Below are 24,880 nucleotides of genomic sequence, written 5' to 3'. Positions count from 1 at the left end.
CTCCCTTTGAAAATATTCCAGAGATTCCCCTGCTTACACTGTCCCTGAAGGTGGCTTTTTTGGTACCGATCACCTCTGCTCGCAGGGTGCCAGAACTGGCAGAGTTATCTTGTCGGACTCCTTACCTGGTGGTCCACAAGGATAAGATGGCCTTTCGCCAATGCCCGTCGTTTCTTCCTAAAGTAGTCTCTGAATTCCATTTGAATTAAGACTTTGTGTTTCTTTCCCTGTGTCCCAGGCCCAAGCATCCTAAGGAATTTGCGTTGCATGAATTGGATGTGGTTCAGGCGATGCGGGTGTATCTGGCAACTACGGAGGCTTTTCGGAGGTCAGACTCGCTGTGTGTGTGCGCTCACGAATGGGCCAAGAAAAGGGCTGTTCGCTTATTCTGCGACCATTTCCAGATGGATCAGACAGACGGAGATAAAGACCTTTTTGGATCAGTGGTCAAGTTCCTCCTTTTCCTGTAACGACGCACTCTACTCGGGCGCTTAGTGCTTCTTGGGCCTTCCCTCATCAGGTGTCAGTGGCACAGGTTTGTACGGCGACCATTTGATCATTGGTGCACACTTTCACATGGGATTTTTGACTTGCTGTAAAATCAATTTCTCTGCGTTCATTGACGGACACAGCACCCACCCCTCTCTAGAGTTGTAATACTTCTGACACTGCTTGTTAAAAAACTGAAGACCTATAGCAGAGAGGGGGAGTATACCACCAGGGACTGCCCATAGGCGTGGTCAAGCTCTTTTTTTTTTTTTTTTTTTTTCTGCCTAGTTTCATACTCCTGTAGGGGGCAGTATAACCCAATGGCTCAGAATCCTGAAGAGCTGTGTCCATTATTGAACACGGAGAAATGGATTTTATGGAAAGTCAAAAATCCCATTTTGTCAAGTCCGCAGCCATGCCCCTCTCCTCCGGTGGGGGTGGGTAAGCGATCCTGGACCAGCAAGTTCACAATGTTCACGGATAAGTTCAATTCAGCTTTGCGGTTTGTTCCAACCATTCCTTGGGTTGGAGGGGGGGTTACCTTGCTGTTCCTACCATGGGGGTCTGCGTGTTGCTTGTGTTCAGATGTGGTATAGAGTCTCCTTCTTCCCTGCTTGAGCAGTTCGCTCAAATCTTTTTTTCTCTATCGTTCATTGACGGAGGCAGTCTCTGTTCTTCAGAACAGTGGGGGTTATACTGCCTCTTACAGGAGTAGGACACTAGGCAGAAAAAAAGTTCTGGCTACGCCTATGCACAGTCCCAGGGGGTATATCCTCTCTCCCTGCTATAGGATGTCAGTTTTAATCAGCCTAGTGAGGGGTAAAGACCTAGGTTCTTTGCTGGGATCTCTGGCCTTGGCAAAGGTTTTTTTCTAGATATAGTTTTTTTCACCAGATTTTTTTCCTGTGCGATCTAAAAGCAACTAAGCTGGATCTGGGCAACGGGCTGGATAATATAGATCCAGTGGTCACCCCACCGGGCCAGTGAACGTGCGCAGACCCCAGCTCCGTGCTAGGTCGGCCGCGACATAGTCCCATTGGACGGGGACTGGCCCTGCGAGTTAAACGTCTCGCCAGGTCACATATGACTGGGTCTAGGCCCGAGTTGCAGCCTTCCTATTGGACTTCGATGGAGAGGGGTTCTGTCAGGAGATGGCGCCCACCTGTTCCAGGTATGGTAAGTAAAATGTCCACCCTCTCCCCTGGCTGGTTTTGGGGTGGACATGGGCCCCTCCTTAGGACGGTCGGACCCTCGCACCCCTGGGTTCTCCTGTCATATCATGTACCCCCCTTACCTGCTGTTCCCCCTCCCCTCACTACTGGGGCTATGGGTCGCTTGAAGTTATTCCCTGGGGGCTGGGACCGGGCGTAAGCCCGATGGTGGGGGTGGGGAGCTGCACCGCCGGCGACCAGACGATCAGGGGGAGCGGCATTTTCATGTAGCCCATGTGCTGAGAAAGATTGGTGGCCATATTGGTACACCCGACAGCCATTATTTTGCGGTGGATTCCCATTGTAAATTACTGGCGGCTATGTTCTTGGAGTCCCTAGAGGCGGTTTTCTTTTGGTGGTGGAGCCCTTTCTTGTACCCTGATGCTGACTCTCAGATTTTTCTCTGCTGTTTGAGATCGCTCCGGACACTTGCTGTACATAAGTTCTGGGCCTTCCTGGTGCATCTCTGTTGCAGGTGGTGAGTCTGGGGGGTCTCTTTCTGTTGGGGGTCTTCAGTGCATTCTGCCTGACCTCTTGGGACGCTTTTTTTTTTTTGCAACTTTTTGCTGAGGGGTTCCCCGTGTGCAACATGGACCCTGCGTACGTTTCTTCCCCACCTCATACTCTTAAGGAGGCAGCAGGGCCCTCTGGATCCCAGCTATCCATAGATGCACTGTCAGCGGTCTTGGAATCCTTTGTTTCCCGGGTGGAGGTGGCCTGTAAGGGGCGAGGTGCCAAAAAAGCCCCCCACCGCAGATGTGGGTCTCCCTGCCGGGTCTACTACCTTGCGCCCTGTCTCCTCTAATAGTGAGGATGACACCTCTCCCTCCACCACCGTGCAAGAGAAGGCGCTGGTGGACGCACTGGTTGTTTCCGTGTGTGTGAGACCCTAAAAATGGACGCAGCTGCTACTGAGGCTAGGTTACGTTTGGCACTCACAAGCCATCCAGAGCAGCAAAGGTTTTCCCCTTTCCCACGTATTTTGAAATGGTAAAAAAAGAATGGCACCGCCCAAAGCGTCCCTCTGGGGTGCCTAAGCGGATTGCTAGACACTACCCCTTTGAGGAGTCCTTTATTAAAAAGTTGACTGTACCACCTACAGTGGACCCTCCGGTCTCCAGACTGAATAAATCTACCATGATCCCAGTGGAGGATTCCCCGTCCTTTAAGAATTCGGCGTCTAGAAAGGCGGAATCTGTGGCCTGCAATATGTACTCCCTGGTCGGGTCTTCCCTAAGACTGGTGTTTACTATTGCCCTTGTGTACTAAACCTTGACTGAATGGGCTAAGTTACTATGTCATGACCTGGAGGGGGTACAACTCCCCCCTGCCTTTGCGGAGCTGACGGACCAGTTGGTGCAGGGGCTGCAATTTTGTTTGCGATGCCTCGCTGGATGCGGCTCCAATATTGGCCTGACTGTCGGTTTCAGCGGTGGTCCTCCGGCATATACTTTGGCTAAAATGCTGGTCTGCAGATCAGACCTCAAAGAAGGGCCTTGACTGATCTACCTTTTCAAGGTGATCGCCTGTTTGGGGCTACCCTTGATGACATTACCAAAGGTCTTACAAGGGGGTAAGAGTACCGTTCTCCCACAGGCTACCAAGGGTAAGGACTCTCGTCATAGACAGGGTCCCTCCTTTTCAGCACACAAAAAGTTATTTTCGTCCCTCTGGGACAAGTGATAAAGGATCAAAGTCCTCCAAGGCCTCCTTGGGTGGCTCCAATCGACCCTGGTCTGGCAAACCAAAATCGGGTTTCTCCAGACCTGCAGATAAGACCCCTTCGGCCTGAAGGTGCGCCCTCACCTATATCTGGGGTGGAGGGACTTCTTTACCGGTTCCCGGACCTGTGGCTATCCCTTATACAGGACAAGTGGGCTCACAAGGTGATACGTTCCGGTTACAAGATCGAATTTCGCTCTGTCCCGCCGGTAGGTTTTTTTCCCTTCCAATGTACGACTGTCCCCGGATCGCTTACAGGCTCTTTGGGGCGGTACAGGGCCTGTTACAACAAGCAGTAATTGTTGCGGTTCCATCTTTGGAACGTTTTCTGGGCTTTTACTCAAACCTGTTTATGGTCCCCAGGAAGGAATGCAAGGTGCGTCCAATCCTGGAATTAAAGGCACTGAATTGCTTCTTGTGAGTTCAGAAATTTAAGATGGAATCCATTCGCAAGGTGGTGGCTTCCTTACATCAGGGGGATTTTCTGGCCTTCATAGACATCAAAGATGCCTACCTTCACATTCCGATATGTGCAGAATATCAACGGTTTCCCCATTTTGCTGTGTTGGCTCCGGTCCTGGCGTTGTTACGCCAAAGAGGGATATCGGTCTTGGGTTACCTGCTCCGTGCAGAGTCTCCCATGGTGCTGATGACAAACTTAGAGATCACCATGAGAACTCTGGAGGAGTTTGGGTGGATTCTGAACCTTCAGAAGGCCTCCCTGGTTCCTTCCATGAGACTGGACTATCTGGGCCTGACTTTGGATTTGTCCTCAGCCAGGGTGTTTCTTCCCCTGGAAAAATTTCTAAAGCTCAAGACTGCGATTCAGCTATTGCTGTCCAGCAAATGGTTGTCCCTTCGGACTTGTATGAGAGGTCTGGGACTGATTGTGTCGTCCTTCGAGGCGATCCCTTTCGCTCAATTCCACACGAGAATCCTTCTGAAGGAAATCCTTCTCAAATGGAACAAGATCCAAATTCCCTTGACAACCAGATCCAGCTAAGCCGGGGGACCAGGGGGTCCCTGATATGGTAGCTTCGGTCCCTGATGCTCAATCTAGGAAAATCTAGCAAAATCCTTCCTCCTATTGGACAGTGATCACCACGTATGCCAGTCTGTCTGGGTGGGGAGGTGTTCTAGGCAAGCTTTCTGCTCAAGGGGTCTTGTCTCTGGAGAAATCCACGTTACTGATCAATGTTCTGGAGCTGAGAGCGATCAGGCTTTGTCTAGTCCACTGGACGGAACCCCTTCAAGGCTTTCCAGTCGGACAATGCCATGGCTGGGGCTTATGTCAATCACCAAGGGGTCACCAAGAGTGTTCTTGCGGCCTTAGAGGTGGAGAGCATCCTTCGATGGGCGGAACTCTCTGTTCCAGCTCTTTCCGCCGTTCACAATCCAGGAGTTGGAAATTGGCAGGCGGATTTCCTCAGTCGGCAGACCTTGGATCCAGGGGAATGGTCTCTCCACCCGGAGGTGTTCCATCAGTTGTGCCTTCATTGGGGCACTCCAGAAGTAGATCTATTGGTGTCTTGGATCAACAGGAAAGTGCAGAAGTTTTTGGCCCAATTTTGGGACCCTCTGGCAGACGCGTTGGTGGCCCCATGGTGTCAGTATCAGCTGATTTATGCTTTTCCCCCTCTCAAGTTGTTGCCAAGACTTCTTCGCAGCATTGAGGCAGAAGGGATTCCGGTCATCCTTGTGGCTCCGGACTGGCCTCGCCGAGCTTGGTATGCTGACCTGGTCAGGCTAGTCGCAGACGTTCCTTGGAGACTTCCTCTCAGGGAGGATCTACTGTCTCATGGGCCGCTCTTCCATCTTACTTTACAGTCGCTGGCTTCGACGGCTTAGCTGTTGAAAGCCAGGTGCTGAAGGACAGGGGATTGTCTGCTTCAGTGATTCCCACTCTGGTTAAAGCGAGAAAAGCGACTTCTAGAAAGATCTATCATCGTACGTGGAAGTCGTATATTGCATGCTGTTAGTCTCTTGGGGTTCCCCCTTGCTCTTACTCGGTGGCTCGGATTTTGGCCTTCCTTCAATGGGGAGTATCAGGCGCTGTGTCCGTCAATAAACATCAGAGAAATGGATTTTACCGTAAGTGAAAAATCCCATTTTGTTTACTCTGCTATAAAACCCATCCAATAAAAAAAAAAAAAAAAAAAATTAAAAATCCAATATCTTCATCAATTATGGCCAGTATATATTCTGCTACATATGTTTGGTAAAAAGAAAAAGCCCAGTAAGCGTATATTGATTGATTTGTGCAAAAGTTATAGTGCCTACAAACAATGGGATGTTTTTATTTTTTTACTAGTAATGGTGGCGACCAGCGCCTTTTAGCTGGACTGGGATGTTGCGGCTGACAGTCGAGACACTTTTGACACCCAGTGCCTCCAATACAATGATCAGTGCAAAAAAATATGCACTGTCACTGTACTAATGACACTGGCAAGGAAGGTGTTAACATCAGGGGTGATCAAAGGGTTAAATGTGTGCCTGACATGTGCTTGACTACCTTGAGGGAGGTGTTTGTACTGGAAGCATGAATCGGTGCCTCTGCAAGAAGAAACACAGGATCCATGTCTTCTGTAGTGACAGAACGGAGATCTGTCTTGTTTACATAGGCACATCGCCGTTCTGTCGGTGTACTGAAGCATGGACGGATGTCGGCAGACATCGAGTCCGCTGTATCCGCCAATCAGCTCCCACTATGTCTATTCACAGCGGGAGCGGGGCACCAAACCCCGGACTGCTATAGGGTATGGCCGGCAAACAATTAAAGCGGATCCTTACTGCATCTGAGCACCACAAGACAAAAGCGCTTTTTAATAAATTTTTCATTTTTAAAGCAAACTCCCCAATCCATCCATGTCTCTGTGCTTTATTTTGGGAAGAAAACCTCTGGATATACGCCCCCTAACAATTCTGGCCATGGCCATCTTGAGTAAGGGCAAATGATTCCTGTAGCATTTACTTCCTGCCCTTAGTTTAAGTATGCATGCAGGGGAGAGTGCTTAGCTAAGAAAACAAATAAATATGATATACTTTCATATCTATTTACTAATGCTAGTAGCTAGATTAAAAATAATAAATGTTGGTTGAGAGAGTGAAGTTCCACTTTAAGGGACACTGGCCACATCCCTCTGTGTTAGTGGTTTACTCTTAGAACTGCTTTATTACGAAACTGAGGCATGCTGGGATTGGGGATGAATACCCCAGACTGATTTACTATGTTTGTTTATGTACTGACGCATTTTGTAATGTGTTTTTGTGTGTTGCATTTCATTAAAAAGCAGACATGCTGCTTTTTGAGGCTCCTTTCACACTTGTGGGACATGTGAAATGCCATGTATCTCTAGAGAGCCATTCCAATTGACACTACTGAAGTCACTGCGACTTAAGAAAAGGTTACTGCACTACTTTGATCGGGCTTTGACACAACTTCAGTGTCAGAGTGTAAAAGTCTTATTAAAGTCACTTCAAAGTTATGTCAAAGTCGGACTCCAAAGTTGCACTGAAAATCGCACAACTTTGTAGTTGGCTAGTGTGAAAGGAGCCTTATGCAACACACACTAATGTTTCTCTATTGTTCATTGACAGACGCAGTTCGCTTGATGCATATCAGTAGGGGTAATACCGCCCCCTACAGGAGTAGGACACTAGGCAGAAAGAATTTCTGGCTATGCTTATGGGCAGTCCCTGGGGGTATACCCTCTCTCTTCCTGCATAGGATGTCAGTTTTAATCTGCCTAGTCAGGAGTAAGGACCTAGTTCCTTGCTGGGATCTTTGGTCCTGGCATAGAAGCAATTATTTCATGTAGATTTTTGTTTAGTTTAGTCTTTTTTTTTTTTTTTTTTCTTTTCTCCGGATCGTTTTTCCTGTAAGATCTTCTAGCAATTATGCCAGGCTAAGAGACAGACTGAACCCCCATATCCAGTGGTCACCTCAGTCTGGCCAGTGAGCATGTGCAGGCCTTAGCTCCGCGCTGGGTCGGCAGTGACATAGTCCCACTGGACGGGGACTGGCCCAGTGAGTTAAATGCCTCGCCAGGTTGCACAAGAGAGGGTCTAGGCTGATGTTATAGCGTTCCTATTTGGCCAACAGCCCCCCTACTCCGGTGGTGTGGGGTCCTGTCATGATGGGGCCCGTCTGTGTTCCCGGTATGGTGAGTAAACGAAAATTCTGTCATTTTTCTCAAAGTTTGCTGGCGGGTCCTATTAGTGCAACATGGATCCCTCAGACCATGATGCAATTTCAGTAGTCCTGGAAGCTTTTGTGTCTCGGGTGGAGGTGGCCTTTAGAGGGCGGGGTGCGCAGAAACTACCCCCTCCTATCCCTGCCTCCTCTGATGTCTCTGACTCTGAGTCTGATCCAGCCACCGCAGACACGGGTACCCCGGCCGGGTCGGGTACCTCGCGCTGTGCCTCCTCCGATAGTGAGGATGCGCTTTCTGCCTCTTCTGCTGCGCAGGATAAGGCGCGGGTGGGCGCACTGGTTGTTTCGATGCGTGAAACCCTAAAATTGTAGGATGCGGCTGTCGTTGCTCCTCGGGCGCATGTTACCTTCGGCACACATAAGATTCCCTTCCCCACTTCTTTTGCTGGCCTGCTCGCCAAAGAATGGGAGCGGCGGACACGTTCTCCCGGGGTGTCTAGGCGGTTTACCAGGCGCTACTCTTTCTGGTGAAGTGGTCGGTGCCACCTAAGGTGGATCCCCTAGTCTCCAGACTTAACAAGGCTACCGTGATTCCGGTGTTGGACGAGATGGTGCAGGTGCTGCAGTATGCTTGCGATGCTGCGCAGGACTTTGCTTCCCTTTTGGGTCCTCTGTCGTTTTCGGCGGTGGTCATGAGGCGTATGCTCTGAAGTGTTGGTCTGCAGATCAGACTTCTAAGAAGACCTTGGCGGAACTCCCCTTTTAGGGGGACTGTCTGTTTGTGGCTACCCTGGATGATATTGTTAAAGGTGTTATGGGGGGGGAAGTACCTTTCTCCTGCAGGTTTCCAGGGGTAGGGACTCGTGGTTTAGGGGGCGCCTTGGCCTTCCTTGAGGGTGTTCTTCTGTTTTTCAGGTGGACCTCATCTGGTTGTTCTGATGAGTCCTGTGTTGCCTGGTTGGCCTTGGGGACTTTTTTTTTTTTTTGTTCTGCTGTTCCCACCCCTCATTTTGGTACTGCTTTGGGATGTCCCTACTGATATACATCAGAGGACTGCATCCATCAATGAACGATAGAGAAAACTGGATTTTTTGACTTACCGTAAAATACTTTTCTCTTAGGTTTATAGACGGATGCATTGCCCGCCCCTCTAATTTTTGTGAGTGGGTTGGTGTGCTTTTCTCTGACACTGCTTTGCTACAAAACTGACATCCTATGCAGGAAGAGAGAGGGTATACCCCCAGGGACTACCCATAGGAGTAGCCAGAAATTTTCTGCCTAGTGTCCTACTCCTGTAGGGGCAGTATTACCCCTACTGATATGCATCAGAGGACTGCGTCTGCCAATGAACCTAAGAGAAAAGGATTTTACGGTAAGTCAAAAATCCATTTTTCTCTTGTGTCCTCTGACAGTCGCCGCCCCTCATATAGTCTTCACCAATGGGTATTGACCTGTTATCCACAGGAGTAAGCTAGGCAGAAGATTTTGTTAAAAACACAAAACTTTGCATAGACACACCTACAGGGGGCTGTCCCTCTGGTCCAATACCCCCGCCTAGCCTCATTCCCAATTCAGTTTTTCTTTTGCCTAGGTTAGGAGTAGCCAGGCTTCCCTGTGCTAGGGCTACAGTCTCAGCCTTTTTCTCTGTTTTCTTACATTTTATTTTCTGCTAAGTGTGTTTTTTCTTTGCACTACTAGCTTTTTATTTGTTCCTGCGCTTAGTCAGACTTCGGAAGACTACACCGTTTGCGGAGCTGGGAATCGGACTGGTTGTACTAAAGCCTTACGGAATCCCAGCCCGCCATCGAGCGTTTAGCAGGCTATGTGTACGCCCTGTCCTCAGGGACAAAGCCCGCAAATTGGCCACTTCGCAAGGATACGCCGTGTGTGGCAAACATCCTGTTTTTGACTGACGGTACCCCCACCACCCGGGGTGGGAGGCTTCCCGTCGCAGAGGTGGCACCCACAAAATCGCATGGATCGGTGAGTACCATGCTACCCCCTCTGTCTGTGACATTGTATGCTGGGGGTGTGTGTGTGGGGCCTTCTCTCCTGGGGATAGCAGCCTGTGTTGAGTCTGTGTGCTTCCCCCTCATGTCTGTCCGTGTTGTCCCTGTGTCTCTCTCACGGTCCCTGCTGGGGTGCTATCTGCGGTCTTACTGCGCTATGCGGGATGTGTGAGGGTCCCTGGGCCCATTGGGAATGTGTGTCACTTTGGGGTACAGACATGGTTGTTGGGGGCCGCTGCGCTGTAAGATTCGCGGGGCCGCCATTTTGGATGTGGGCAGTTAGCTCTGGCTTCAGTTCAGGGCAGTCAGCAGCCATTTTCTAGTGTAATTCGTGCCCTTCGCGCGCCATCTTGCTTGTAGCACTGTGTTTTATGCAGGGCTCGTGGCCATTTTCCCGAAGCCTCCCCATTACTTTCTATTGGCGGCCATTTTTGGTTAGTTCAGGCCGCTGTTCGGCCTCTAGCGGCAGACATAATTTCTTTCATCCTGACCATCTGATCGTGCTGGGAGTGCGGTAACACTTCTGGGGGGCTTGTGTGCTGTTTTTTTTGGGGTACTACTTTGCTGGCAGCGTTGTAAAGGTGCCTTAGCACTATAGACTTGTCATTATTGCGGTGGAACCACCACTGTCACTTGTATTAAAGGGCCAGCGCCATACACATTTTTTATCAGTGGGTATGGAGTCCCAGGACAGCAAATTCCCACCAGCTCTGGTGGAGGGATCAGGTACGCCTGAATCCTCTGTCATGGGCTCCTTTACTGTGCACTTGCGACTTTGGCGTATAAGTGTATCTGTTCTAGCGGACCGCTAGAACATGGCCCAGACTGTCTGTCTTCTGATTCTGAGCTAGATCTGGTTGCCACGGACTGCGTGCCCCCTGCAGGGTCTCAGTCCTCTCATTCAGAAGGAGAGGTGGAGGAGGCCGATGAGGGGGATGATTCCCCCGCTGGGTCGGCCACAGAAAGATCTGCTATGTCTGCACTTCTTAGTGCTGTTAAGGATACGTTACACTTGGAGGATGAGCCCCATCCGCCGGGTAAGCGGTCATCTTTTAGGACCCGCAGAACCCAGAAAGCGGCTCAGGTATTTCCCTGTCCCGCTGAGTTGCACGAAACGGTGAACGAACTATGGCACAATTTCACGCGCACCTTTTTGGTACCTAAGCGGTTTCCGTAATGTTGTCCCTTTGCGTCTCCAACGGATTCGCACTGGATTGTGGCCCCTAAGGTGGACCACACGGTATCCAGATTACACAAGGCCACTCTGATACCCAAGGAGGCTTATCTGGTGCTTAGAGGCCCGGCGTATAGGCGGGTGGAATCTCTTGCCCACCACTCCTATGTGGTGGCAGGTTCCTTGTTGAAGCCTGTGTTCGCCTCAGTGATGGTCTCTCAGGTTGTGGTGGAGTGGATTAAGGTGCTCAGACGCACCCTTGTGGATGATTCCGCTTCTCCTGCTACTTTGGAGATGGTGGACCAAGTTGTTCAGGCGTTTTTAATGCCGGTGTGATGCGGCCTTGGATGAGGCCCCTTTTTAGCGGTTGCAGTGCTAGTCCGTTGCCTTGTGTGGCTATAGAGCTGGTCGGCCGACCAGACTTACAGACTGACATCCCTTATGCAGGGAATCGCCTTTTTGGGGACTTCCCGGACGGGTTGGTGAAAGGGGGTCACTGGGGGTAAAAGCACTCTGCTGCCCCATGTGTCCAAGGGTTAGTTTTTTCCGCGGCAAGCGGGACCCTTCCTTTAAACCTAACCAGGGGTCCTTTTGTGCCTTTAAGGCACATGACAAGGGCGAATCCTTCAAAGCCTCTGGTGGCCAGAAGCAGTCTATAGCCGCCCACTCTGGCACGGCAGCCCCCTCCGCCAGTCAGGACAGATAGGTTCAGGAACTCATTCGGTCGGGGTACAAAATCGAATTTCGATCGCGCCCAGCAGACAGATTCTTTTCCTCAAATCTTTATTGACCCCAGATCATTTCCAAGATCTCCAACGGGCGGCTCAGGTTTTCCTCGCCCAGGGGGTGATCGCCCCGGTGTCACATCGGGACAGGTTTTCGGGGGTTTTTACTCGAATCTGTTTGCGGTGCCCTGAAAGGAGGGCAAGGTGTGTCCGCTTCTGGACCTAAAGTTTTCTAAACCGCTTTGTGCGGGTTCAAGAATTACGTATGGAATTCCTCTGGTCGGTGGTGGCCTCTCTGAGCCCGGGAGATTCCTGGCTTTAATCGATCTCAAGGCTGCATTTCTACACATCCTTGTATTCGAGGGTCATCAGAGGTACCTCTGATTCGCAATCGCGGAGGAGCGCTATCAGTTCGTGACGTTACCTTTCGGTCTCGCTTCGGCTCCATGGGTGTTTACCAAAGCTTTGGCTCCTGTTCTGGCCCTGTTGCGGGCGCATGGGGATCGCTATCCTTGGATATCTGGACGATCTCCTGTTAAGGTCGATTTCCAGTTCAACTCTGTCAACTACGGTTCAGACGCTCCAGGAGTTTGGGTGGGCCATCAACTTTCAGAAGTTGACATTGCTTCCTTCTGTTCGTCTCCCTTATCTGAGAATGGACCTGGACTCTGCTGAACAAGGTCAGGTCCCTCGGGGACAACGAATCCTCATCACTCAGGACCCGCATGTGGTCCCTAGGATGATGGTGTCAGCCTTCGAGACGGTCCCATTTGCACAGTCCCACACGCGATCTCTGCAAGCGGAGATCCTAGCCAGGTGGGACAGGCATCCTTAGTCCTTGGACAGGAGGATATCTTTGAGTCACTGGGTCAGAGCGGGCCTTCTGTGGTGGCTCCAGTCTCCGGCTCTGACGGAAGGGAAATCCTTCCGGCCGTTGTTTTTGAAAGGTGCTCTCCACGGACGCCCGCCTGTCGGGCTGGGGTGGCGTTCTGGGCAAATTGTCTGCCCAGGGCACTTGGTTGGAGGAGGAATCCTCCCTACCGATACATGCCTGGGAACTGAGAATGATCAGACTCTGTTTTCTCCGTTGGAGGGATCGTCTTCAGGGCCACCCTGTGCGGGTGCAGGCGGACTACACCACTGCAGTGGCGTACATCAATCACCAGAGGGGCGCCAGGAGTGCCCGGGCGGCCAAGGAAGTGGCCAAGATTTTGCCTTGGGCCGAGACGCGGGTCTCGGCGCTTTTGGCAGTTCACATTCTGGGTGTGAAACACTGGCAGGCCGACTATCGGAGTCGCCAGACCCCGGACCAGGGGGAATGGTCCCTATACCCAGAGGTGTTTTCAGATACTGTGTGCGCAATGGCGAGCCTCCTCTAAACAACAAGGTGGGAAGGCTCGTGGCAAGAACACGCGATCCTCTGGCAGCCGCCTCGGACACGCTGGTGGTGCCTTGGAATCAGTATCGCCTGATTTATGCCCCCCCCCCCCATCCAGTTGTTGTCACGGTTCCTTCGCAGGTTGGTCTCGGAACCGAGGTTGGTGGTCCTGGGGGCCCGGACTGGCCGCGCTGGTCTTGATACGCGGACGTCAGGCAAATGGTCGTCGAGCCTCCCTGGCGGCTCCCCTTACGAGACGATCTGTTGTCTCGGGGGCTGTTCTTCCATCCTGCTTTGCAGTCGCTGGCCTTGGTGGTGTGACCTGTAAAAGCCAGATCTTGAGAGATCGGGGTCGCTCGTCGGAGGTCACTCCTACCTTGCTTAGAGCTAGGGAGGCCTTGTCCGGTAAGATTTATTATCATACCTGGAAGGCTTGCTTCGCCTGGTGCGAATCGCTGGGTTTCCATCCTCACTACTCTACGGTGGCAAGGGTGTTAGCCTTCCTGCAATCTGGTGTGGACCTACGTCTTGCACTGCCCACTGTTGAGGGTCAGTTATCTGCGCTGGCCATTCTTTCCAGCGCCCTTTGGCGTCAAGTTCCTTGATCCGCACCTTTTTTTTCAAGTGGTGCGTCATTTGGCCCCCTCGGTGGGCGCCCTTAACCCCTTGGGACTTGAATTTGGTTCTGTCGTTTTGCAATGTCCTCCCTCCTGCCTTTGAGAACATCCGGGAGATTCCTCTGCTTGCACGGTCACGGAAAGTTGCCTCTCTGGTGGCGATCACATCTGCTTGCAGTGTGTTGGAGTTGGCGGTCCTATCTTGCCGCTCCCCCTACCTGGTGGTTCATAGGGTTAAGGTGGTCTTGCGACCTCCTCAATCCTTCTTTCCGAAGGTGGTGTCTGATGTCCATCTCCATGAGGACATTGTTTTGATTTTGCTGTGTGCGAATCCTACGGAGTTTTGCCTTGCATTCCTTGGATGTTGTAAGGGCGATCTGGGTTGTCAGGGTGATCTGGGTTACCTTTCGTCTACTGAATCCTTCAGAGAGGTCAGATTCTTTTTTGTCCTTCCTGAGGGTCTCAGAAGGGTATGGCTGCGTCTGTGGCAACCGTTCCTGTCTGGTTCAGTCGGACGATTGTACAGGCTATTCGCCTAGGGATCGGGTTCCGCCCTTCCCTGTCACGGCGCACTCTTCTGAGCGGAGGGTGCTTTTTGGGCCTTTCGCCCATCAGGCGTCGGTGTCCCGGATGTGCAATGCGGCGACCTGGTCGTTCCTGCACACCTTTACAGAGTTTGCTAACTTGATGTTTCGGCATCGGCAGATGCCTCCTTTGGCTGCAAAGTTCTGTGTGCGGCAGTACTTTGGGGGAGACATGGCGTTTTTAGCCTGTCCCCTCCTGTGGGGGGTTTTTTCCCCCTTGGTTATTTTACCTTCCTAGGTTTGTTCGCTCCTGTTGAACTTTCCTATTACCCAGTGGGTTACATTTCTGGTTCAGATAACGTTTTTATCTGCCTTGGGTGCTTTGTTACCTTGAGACTGTTGCGTTTCCCACCCCTCATGTCTACACTGCTTTGGGACATCCCATTGATGAAGACTATATGAGGGGCGGCGACTGTCAGAGGACATAAGAGAACGGAATTTTTGTAAAATCTTACCGTAAAATTCCTTTCTCTGAGTCCTCTGACAGTCGCCGCCCCCGCTCCTCTTTTGGTGTTCATGGACTTATCTACTGCTTGCTACCAAACTGAATTGGGAATGAGGCTAGCTGGGGGTATTGGACCAGAGGGACCGCCCCCTGTAGGTGTGTCTATGCAAAGTTTTGTGTTTTTAACAAAATATTCTGCCTAGCTTACTCCTGTGGATAAGAGGTCAATACCCATTGGTGAAGACTATATGAGGGGCAGCGACTGTCAGAGGACTCAGAGAAAGGATAAATGAGGAGGGAGGTTTGGGACTTTGAATGAAGCACACAGCTATAAAGTGATGTAAAAAATCTATGTATAAAATGTTTATTGGTACATATACACATATTGAGTCGTTTCAAAATACAATGAATAAATAGTATTGCTCAGTAATCGCACATAGGTCTTAGTGTGTGTGTGTGTGTGTATGTATGTGTGTGTGTATGTATGTGTGTGTGTGTGTATATATATATATATATATATATATATATATATATATACACTATTGCCACACCATCATGTTGTGGGTGTTATAAATTGACCTAGACTTCGCTGTCAAGATGCATTGATGAATAATGGTTGTATAAACAAGTAATACATCAGATATAGGTAATTGCGTAGCATCGAAAGGGCTCTACGCGTTTCGTGGGTTCCTTCCACTCATCAGGAGCCGATGCAGGGTAAATAAGCTTGTACCTGCAATAAATTAGATTTATAGTCTAGTATTAAATACAAAAAAAAAAAGGGGGGGGGGGGGTAAAGTGAAAATGGGGGAGAGAGGACCCCCCCCCCCCTGGTTACTCACAGGTCAGCTAAAGGTTCCAAATGAGGTGCTGGAAGCCAAAGACATGGTGGGGGACTCAAGAGAAAGGAATTTTACAGTAAAATTTTACAAAAATTATGTTTTTTCTGGTGTCTTAAACTAAACATACATTGAAACACAATTATCCTTTTATGGTCCTTTCCACTGTATATTTTCTTTCTGTTTTTCAGCTGCTAGCCACTTTTTTAATTCAGTATGAGAGAATAAAAGGAGTGCAATCTTCGGGTGTGTTGTTGAATTTCTGGATCATTGCTCTATTTTGTGCCATAATAATCTTCAGGTCCAAAGTTCTCCATGCCTTAAAACAAGTAAGTATCTGTTTCACATAAAGACTGATATTTTAATACACTGTTAGTAATTTCCATCAAGTGCATTTCTACTTTTGTATGCAAACTTGAGCAGACCCCACTATATGTTTGTGTTCCTAGTTACACAGCATACTTATAAAACAGACATGTTTTACCTTTTAGATAATTCTGATGACAAGATGTCAGAGCTGCAAGAATATTTCTGCTAGTTCAGCATGATCTCATTCAATAGCTGGGCTAGTAGAGGCTGGCTTTGTCCAGTGGCAATAGCATACAATGGAGAAGCCCAGCTCCTCAACCTTGTGAATGCACCAACTCGGCAATTATCACCGAGAGGTAGTTCCACTAAAAGCAATAGGAGGCTGTCAGCTGTCACAGCTAATTGTGCCCACTCATTCGCTCATGCAGTGTTCACATGCAAGTTATTGGCCCTGGACACAGACAGCGTTCATGAGCGATTTACATGTAAGTGGGTGCGATTAGCTGCGAGAGCCGGCAGCCTCCCATTGCAACTGATTGCGGGAAACCTCATGCTGGGAATCTCACAGCTAATCACTGAGTGGGTGCATTTGCAAGTGTGAATGCACCAGTTTTTTTTTTTTTTTTATATTCGGACCATGTTCAAATATAGTACAATTGATATTATGATATGTGCTTTGTACAGTACAAACAAGGGTAATTATGGTAAACACAGCTTCACAGCCCCCCTCATTACAAAGAGAACTAAAAAATGTTTTTCTAGAAAAGTGCATCTATAAAAGGCAAGCTGCCGTTTTTATTAATTTTTTTTTTTTTTTTTTAACAACTAGACCCCCTGGAAGATTTAACTCCCTTCATGACCAGGTCATGTTTTACAATACGGTCATGCAACTCTGTACCCAAATATGTCCTTATTTTCCCCCACAAATAGTTATTGTTCTGGTGGTATTTGATCACATGTGATATATTTTTTTTTTTTTTGCGCTATAAACAAAAAAAAGGCTGGCAATTTTGAAAAAAAAAAAAATCAAATTTGTTTACAAATTTAGGCCAGTAGACCTCTAGCCAGGACTGTGATATTGCAGCGGACGTTTTGACACTGACACTTTTGACACTTTTTGGGGACCAGTGACATTAATACAGTGATCAGTGCTAAAAAAATTACACTGTCACTATACTAAGGACACTGGCTGGGAAGGGGTTAACTTCATGGGCAATCAAAGGGTTAACAGCGTGCTTAGCCAGTGTTTTACTATACTGTGTGAGGTGCTTTTTACTAGGGGAAGAGATTAAATTTATTTATTATTTAGTCCTTTGCAGGGACACACAATCCATTCCTTCCCTCCTGTCAGGACAACTGTCTGCTTTGTTTACATAGGCAGATCGCAGTTCTGTGTGTCTGCATAATGATTGGCCGGTGCCTGAGAACATCAGGTACTGTGCACCTGTGTGTGTGATCACAGCGGAAGCGAGCCACCATGTGCGCCCTCTACCCAGAAGTGTTGGATCACTTCTATGTGTGATTTGGCGCACAGCTGCCGCCCTGTTGCAGTGAAACTGCTGTAGGGCAGACCTTAAGTGGTTACGTTTCGGTATGTGAATGGGGACATGGAACAAATATAGTCCCATTCAGAATATTGTGCTGTGTTAGCAGTAGACAGCATATTCAAATGAACTAACGCACCAGAACACATGAAAAAAGATGCATGTAGCATTTTTGGCAGCGCAGTGCACATCCACTGGCAGTGTAATTGACCCCGTAGTGATTCTGTGCATTTCTTTTCATAAAGTAGCCTAATGTAAGGTGGCTTGCACACAGAAGTAAAAAATGGCATGTTTTTTACTTATCTGGGTTTCAGATGCATTGTTGTGTCTGGAACAATGGACACAGCTGCATAAAGATCAGCAATACAGCGATGAGTACAGAGTCATAAAACACAAATTGGAAATGTAGGTTGAGTACAGTAACTTACTTGCATATGCATATATTGTTACACTGGCAATAAAGAAGAATTTTACGCATGTATGCAAAGTCTTTACAGAACATTTTACTTAGGATCTGTCTGTCAACAAGATCCTGAGTATAGACTTCACAAAATATGTCAGTGTGCAGCTGGCCTAACAGGCAAAGCTGTTGTTTCCTATCAGCTGTTTTGTGGTACTTACGGCTGATGACACACACAGCCACTGTGGCAGTTGATGTAGGCAGAACAATTATTATCTCAACAAATATACCATCATTTGACAAAATAGTTTGGGATTCATTTAGGATTTTGAATACCTGTATGGCTATTGGTCCTACGTGCGCTCAGTTTACTGCTACCTGATAGCGCATTCAATCCAAATATTCTGTATGGCTATTGGTCTTGATAGCATGTCAGATGCAGTGCTTCTTTACGTTTGCCTTTAATTTTTATATGAAGATGGTTATGATCGAAGATAATGGGCTTCTTTGAACTGGTTTTGCATTTACATTAATTTCCATAGGGGTGAAAGGCAGTTGGATGTGAACAAATGCCTTTGTGAACAAGCCCCCAGTTTAACAATATTTACCATGTGGTTAGGAATAATATTGGGCAGTGACTAGAGTAAAGTGAAGGCATACATTGACTACCTCCCGCCTGGCCTTTTATTCCAATAGGACTTGTAATAGGAAAATGTTGTTTACTTTCTTAATTTTCCCAAAAATTCGGACAAAAAAGTTCAACTTTAAGAAAAAAAACCCCCAAAAACTCACCATGCCTTCTATTAAATACCTTGGGGTGTCTACTTTACAAAAATGGGTCATTTTAGGTGAATTTGTACTGTCCTGGAATTTTAGGGCCTCAATAAATGTTAGGCTGTCAGAATTTAAGGATTGATCAATTTTCAAATCTACCGTACTTTGTAGACTCTATCTTTCACACAGACCATATACAGGCATACCCCGCTTTAAGTACACTCACTTTACATACACTCGCGAGTAAGGACACAGCTTGTTCAGCTTGGCATGACACTACTCCCGGTTTTTAACATTGGCGTCTATAGGAAATCTTGGTCAGCTTGACATGGCACTGCTCCCAAACCATAAGTGACAGGGATACTAAACTTAGGGAGCACCGAGAGGGGACCCAGGACTACAACATATCCTTTTTGTGGCCGGCCAGCTTGCCTAGATAATCTACCATGTCATAGTCCTGGATCCCCTTAACATGCTCCCCAAGCTTGGTGTCCTTATCACATGGTTTGGGAGCAATGCCATGTCAAGCTGACCAAGATTTCCTATGGAGCTAGTGTATTTACATGCATTGAGAAATGAAAAAAGGTATTGCTTCACTTTAAGTACATTTTCGTTTTACATACATGCTCTGGTCCCATTGTGTACTTAAAAGTGGGGTATGCCTGTAATACACACTGGTTTTGGTTATTTTTAGCAAGGAAATGTAGCCAATGTTTTCAATATTCTCAGTATTTTGTCTTGTATATAGCAAAAAAATAAACCCAATGGTGGGTAAATACCACCAAATGAAAGCTCTGACTGTTTCTAAAAAAAATTCCAAAAATATAATTTGGGTACAATGTTTCATGACTGAGTAATTGACATTCAAGATGTGACAGGGCTGACCTCAGAAAATTTGCCTGGGCAGGAAGGGGGTGAAAGTGTCCGGTATTGAAGTGGTTAAAGTATTAAAAGTATATGTAAACCTAATCGCTAAAATCTCATAGAGGCCTTAAACTGCAACATTGATTAAAATAACACCTAGTGATTCTTCCAGAAAGTACTTTGGCAATTTCTGTTACGGTTTGACAACGCTTTGTCCGACTGAATTGTAATTCTGTCACACAGGCTACCAGTGGAGACTATAGATGATCTTTTCAACATAGATTGTGCAGGACTGTTTGAGGCACTTCCTTTTACATGCTTTGTCCCCATCTCCCAGTTGTGCTACTGCACTGCTGCCCGGTCACATGGGCTTCCATTGACTCTTGCAACGCATAATATTCATGCACGATCCATGTTGTCAGTATCAGGAAATCCACCCTGAGAAATTCCATACAGTCATCATTGAAGTCTATGCATATAGTCAGGAAGTGGTTGCAAGAAAACCAGTGCTTTGATTTTCTTTTTTCTTAAGCACTTTATATATGAATTTGGATAAAAGGCACCTAATTTTAATAATAATATATTAGCACGGATTAATGAAAATTTATGATATGCACAGTGTCACTGGTTATTAAGTTTACTTGCATCACCAATACTTTAAAGCACATGAGCACTTTAATATTTATATTCACAAAATGACATAGGATGTGTATATGATTTGTCTCTATATTTATTTACGTATTTAGATCAACTGGTTTAAGTACACCTTAAAGCGCATTACAACCCCCCTACACATTACTTTGAGTAGCTGTTTCATTTAGCACCAGCTCCAGTATATGCAGCATTAGGGTGTACATCTACCTCCCTCTGTGTTAGCACAAGAACCATACCCTATATAGCTTGGGGTGTCTACTTTCCAAAATGTGGTCATTTGGGTGGATTTTGTGCAATCTTGGAATTTTAGGGCCTCCGAAGCTGTGACAGGTAATGCGGAGGTGAAATGCACAATTTACGCCATTAGAAAACCTGAGTGTTGATTGGTTTTTGGGGTCCTCTACACAGCTAGGCTCCAAAAAAGTCTCACACATGTGGAATCCCTGTACTCAGGGGAAGCAGCAGAATGTATTTTGGGGTGTTATTCCACATATATCCATGGCATGTGTAAGCAATTTTTCTTTTAGTGACAACTTTGTGTTAAAAAAAAAAAAAAACATTTAATTTTCCCAAAACTTGTGGCAAAATATATAATATTCCATGGACTCACCATGCCTCCCAGCAAATAGCTTGGGGTGTTTACTTTCCAAAATGGGGTCATTTGGGGGGGGGGGGGGGGTTTGTGGTATCTTGACATTTCAGGGCCTCCTAAACCATGATAGGTAGTGAGAAAATGCAATGAAAAATGTATGCCCTTCGAAATTCTGATGGTGGGGATTGGTTTTTGGGGTCCTGTACACAGCTAGGCTCCCAAAAAGTCTCACATATGTGGTATCCCTGTACTCAGGAGAAGCCGCAGAATATATTTTGGGGTGTAATTACACATATACCCATGGCATGTGTGAGCAATATATCATTTCAATGTCAACTTTGTGTAAAAAAAAAAAAAAAATTTTCTTTAGTCATTTTTCAAACACCTATGACAAAAAAATGAAATATTCAATGAGCTCAACATGCCTCTCAGGACATTCCTTAGGATGTCTACTTTCCAAAAAGTGGTAATTTGGGGGGGGGGGTTTGTACTGCCCTGCCATTTTAGCACTTCATGAAATGAGATAGGCAGTCAGAAATTAAAGTTGCGTAAATTCCAGTGTTTACACCATAGTTTGTAGACTCTATAAACCGATAAAAATACGCTCATTAAGATTTTTTTGGCAAAGACATGTAGCTAAACACATTTTGGCCAAAATATGACATAAATTGAGTATATTGGATATTTTTTAAAAGACAAAGTTCGAAATGTCATTTCTTCTCAAAATTTTCGCTTTTTTTTTTTTTTTTATCGCAAAAAATAAAAAGTGCAGAGGTGATCAAATACCACCAAAAGAAAGCTCTGTTTGTGGGAAAAAAAGGATGTAAATTTTGTTTGGGTACAGCATTGCATGACCGCGCAATTGTCAGTTAAAGTCACGCAGTGCCAAGTTGAAAAAAGGGGTCTGGTCTTTGAGCAGGAAAATCCTCCGGGGCTTAAGTGGTTAAAAATAAAAAGTGATTGTTCACTTCAAAGTGCCTTATCCAATGAAATGTCCTTCAAATAGGGTTTACATCTGCTTAAGAGCAAAGGGCAAATGCAGTAATCTACTGCAGCTAGAATACACTGTTCACCTAAATCAGTGGCTCAATTGTATAATGTCACGCTTCTGCAGACAAGCCCTGCTGCTTTCTGCCCCTACCTTCATGCAGTCTGTTAGTTTGAAAGCTGCGGGGCTTGTGAATGAACTACGAGAAGGCCCATCAGCGTCCCAGCAGTTCATTCAGAAGAACAAGCCGTCAGCTGTAGTAGCTGACAGTAGTAAAAGTTGTCATTCGCAGGAAACAATGAATGAGGTGCCCATATCGGCAGAGCCGTGCATGGCTGTACTTTTTTTTTAAATTGTAACTTTGGGTGTGGGGAGAGGAACCCCTGCCCACTGTCACACTAAGGGGAGGGGAATTGGTGGCAGGAGCTGGAACATGTTGCACCTCTCTAAATATGGGTGGAACATGAAACATGTTCCGAAAGGTGAACTTAAATTGTAGGCTATTGCGTTCTACTCCACCTCCAGTCTCTCTCTCTCTCTCTCTCTGCTTAGAGGTCTTTATATTCTTTAATGCATGATTCCTACTTGAATTGCCTTCCTTTGCTAAGCCTTGATGCTCTGTTGTAGTTGCATTGGTGGAAGAATGGGGAAGGTCTGTAAGCTGCAGTTGCAATGGATCCCATGTGTGGTGCTCATTTTGGCAGGTGGTTGAATCTGTGAATCATCCTTGCAGGGTACTTTACAGGTCCAGGTCTGTGACCGTGAAGATTGAGCTGGTTCTCTGCTCTGTGGCCACTTCTATAATCTGCATATCCCAGTCTGGTATATGCTGACAGAGGGCGTTGTGGGCATTTTTTAGTCAATAGTGGCTCTGGAAATTAATGAAGGAAGATGGTATTTTAATCCTAGGTAATATGGTCCTAAAATGTGGCACAAGAACAACCGCATTAGCATCTGCAATTTAAAACTGCAAAAGACTTTTTTTCTCTTACGTCCTCTGACAGACGACAGGTCTTGCCCTCCCTGCTCCCACTGGGGGCTCTATAGTGGTGACTAACGCCTGGGGGAAGGGGTGTGATGTTATCTTGTTCTGGGGGGGGTTCCCTATAGTGGGTCCCCCGTGAAGGCCTCATTCCCTGGGCTCCTGACAGTTGGCACCGTTTTTGGCCACTATTTTAGGTGTGCGCATTAAGATGCTTTCAAGTAAGGGCAGCAGCCATTTTCTGTTTTGCCCTGAGTGTTTGGCGCCGGTTTCGGGCGCCAGCTTAAGTGTGGGCAACCGCGCTGTATTGGCGGCGCCATTTTCTCCTGTTCTTTTTGTATTGGAGTTTTTTCACTTGCTATTGATAGACTGACAGAGCGGTTTACTTTCCAGGTTGGCTAGTAATAAGGGTTTTTTTAGTCCTTCTAACATTCCTAGGACACACTTAGCTCCTATTAGGATAGCTGCTAGCATTAAAGGAGGACTCCGGCTATAGTATGTGGACCGTGAGCGCAACATTTAAAGGGCAAGTGTACTCAATTTTGACATTGTTTAAAATGGAGTCCCAAAGTGGAAATTTCACTTCTGAACTTATTTGTGCAGCCGGGGTCTCTGTCTGCAGCCTTACAAACTGGCGTCCCAAGTGGACCTTGTAATGAAACAAGTTGCTACTCAAAAAAGGCCAATGCCCTCTCAGTCCTCTGATTCAGAGCCTGATATGGTTGCCACGGACAATGCTCCCCCTGGGGGGTCCCTGTCCTCAGTCAGATAATGAGGAAGATGAGCCCTCAGCTGCAGCGCGGGAACGCGCTCTGGTGGAAGCACTGATTTTGTTCAGTGAGGGAAACATTACATCTGGATGATGAGCCCATGCAGTCAGGAAAGCGCATTGCTTTCGGCCCCCGCAAAGCCCAGAAGTCGGGTCAGGTTTTTCCTTGTGGACACGCGCACGGAGGCACTTTCCCGTCACTTACACTTAGTGGCTGGTTTAAACCAATGTTCGCTTCCGTCTTAGTTTCTCAGACGGTTATGGAGTGGATCAGGGTGCTTAAGAGCAACCTGCAGGCTGAGTCAGTTCCTCCGACTCTAATTGAGCTCACGGATCAGATGGCCCAGGCCATGGTGTACCTGTGTGATGTGGCCCTGGATGAGGCCCCTCTGGTTGCCAGAGTGTCTGCGGTGGGGCCTGCATTGCGCCCCATTCTGTGGCTTAAAAAGGCTGTGGCTGACCTTCCCTTTTTGGGTGAACGTCTGTTTGGTGACTCCTTGGATGAGTTAATCAAGGGCCTAACAGGGGGCAAGAGTACTCTTTTCCCACAATCCTCAATAATTAAGACACCTCACCATAAGCAGTGTCCTTCCTTCAAGGCTCACCGGGGGCTTTTTCGTGCCTCGGGGGCGCAGGACAAAAGCAAAATATTCCGAGCCTCCGGAGGAAACAAGAAGTCTTGGTCAGGCAAGTCCAAGGCCGGTCATTTCGGTTCAACGGACAAGTTGTCCTCTGCGTGAAGGGACGCCCTCACCCGGATCAGGGGTGGGGGGACGTCTCCGTCACTTTCAGGAACCTTGGACGTCTCTTGATTCCAGACAAATGGGTTCACAAATTGATTTGTAAAGGGTACAAGATCGAATTTCGGCCTCCCCCAGCAGACAGGTTCTTTCCATCAAATCTCCGGATTGTTTGACCGCTCTCTGGGAGGCAGTGTGGGATCTCTTTGCACAGGAAGTTATCGTCCCGGTTCCTCAGCCAGACAGGTTTCGGGGTTTTTTATTCAAACCGGTTCACGGTGCCCAGAAAGGAGGGCAAGGTGCGTCCAATTCTGGACCTCAAATCGCTGAACCACTTTGCGGGTACGGTAGTTTTGGATGGAATCCATCCGGTCGGTGGTGGCGTCTTTGCAACAAGGAGACTTTCTGGCCTCCATTGATTTAAAAGATGCGTATCTGCACATCCCTATTTCCGAGGGCCACCAACGGTATCTCAGTTTCGCGGTGGTGGAGGAGCACTATAAATTTGTGGCATTATCCTTTGGACTAGCCTCCACTCCCAGAGTCTTCACCAAGGTTTTGGCCCCGGTGTTGGCCGTGCTCCGAAAGAAAGGGATTGCGGTCCTTACGGCAATCTGGCATTCACGGTTCAGACGCTTCAGGAATTCGGGTGGACCATCAACTTCCAGAAGTCTGCCCTGACTCCGTTGGTACGTCTGAGTTATCTGGGCATGGTTTTGGACTTCGCTCAAGCAAAAGTTCTCCTTCCGGAGGAAAACCTCCAGACACTCTGCAGGGCGAGATCAGGATCCTGAAGGACAACGATCTCTCCTCCCTGCCCACCTGTATGAGGGCTCTAGGGCTGATGGTGTCGTCCTTTGAGGTGGTCCCTTTTGCCCAATTTCATACAAGACCCTTGCAAGCAGATATTCTTGCCAA

At 47.6% G+C, this 24,880-nt stretch overlaps 1 protein-coding gene across 2 annotated transcripts in view; it reads left to right on the top strand.

The window, feature by feature from the left end:
• Positions 1-24,880, top strand: part of ABCC1 (ATP binding cassette subfamily C member 1 (ABCC1 blood group)) — an 891,484-nt gene that overhangs the window by 93,445 nt on the left and 773,159 nt on the right. For both annotated transcript variants that reach the window (XM_082260033.1, XM_082260032.1), the window contains exon 4: positions 15,538-15,675. In XM_082260033.1, coding sequence (XP_082116159.1) covers positions 15,538-15,675 — 138 coding nt within the window. The remainder of the gene's footprint in view (positions 1-15,537; positions 15,676-24,880) is intronic.

Source organism: Pelophylax lessonae (assembly GCF_965119305.1).
Source record: "Pelophylax lessonae genome assembly, chromosome: 6".
In the NCBI taxonomy this organism is placed as follows: Eukaryota; Metazoa; Chordata; class Amphibia; order Anura; family Ranidae; genus Pelophylax; species Pelophylax lessonae.
The sequence above is the reverse complement of the archived record's forward strand: the minus strand, read 5'-3'. Positions and strand labels throughout refer to the sequence as shown.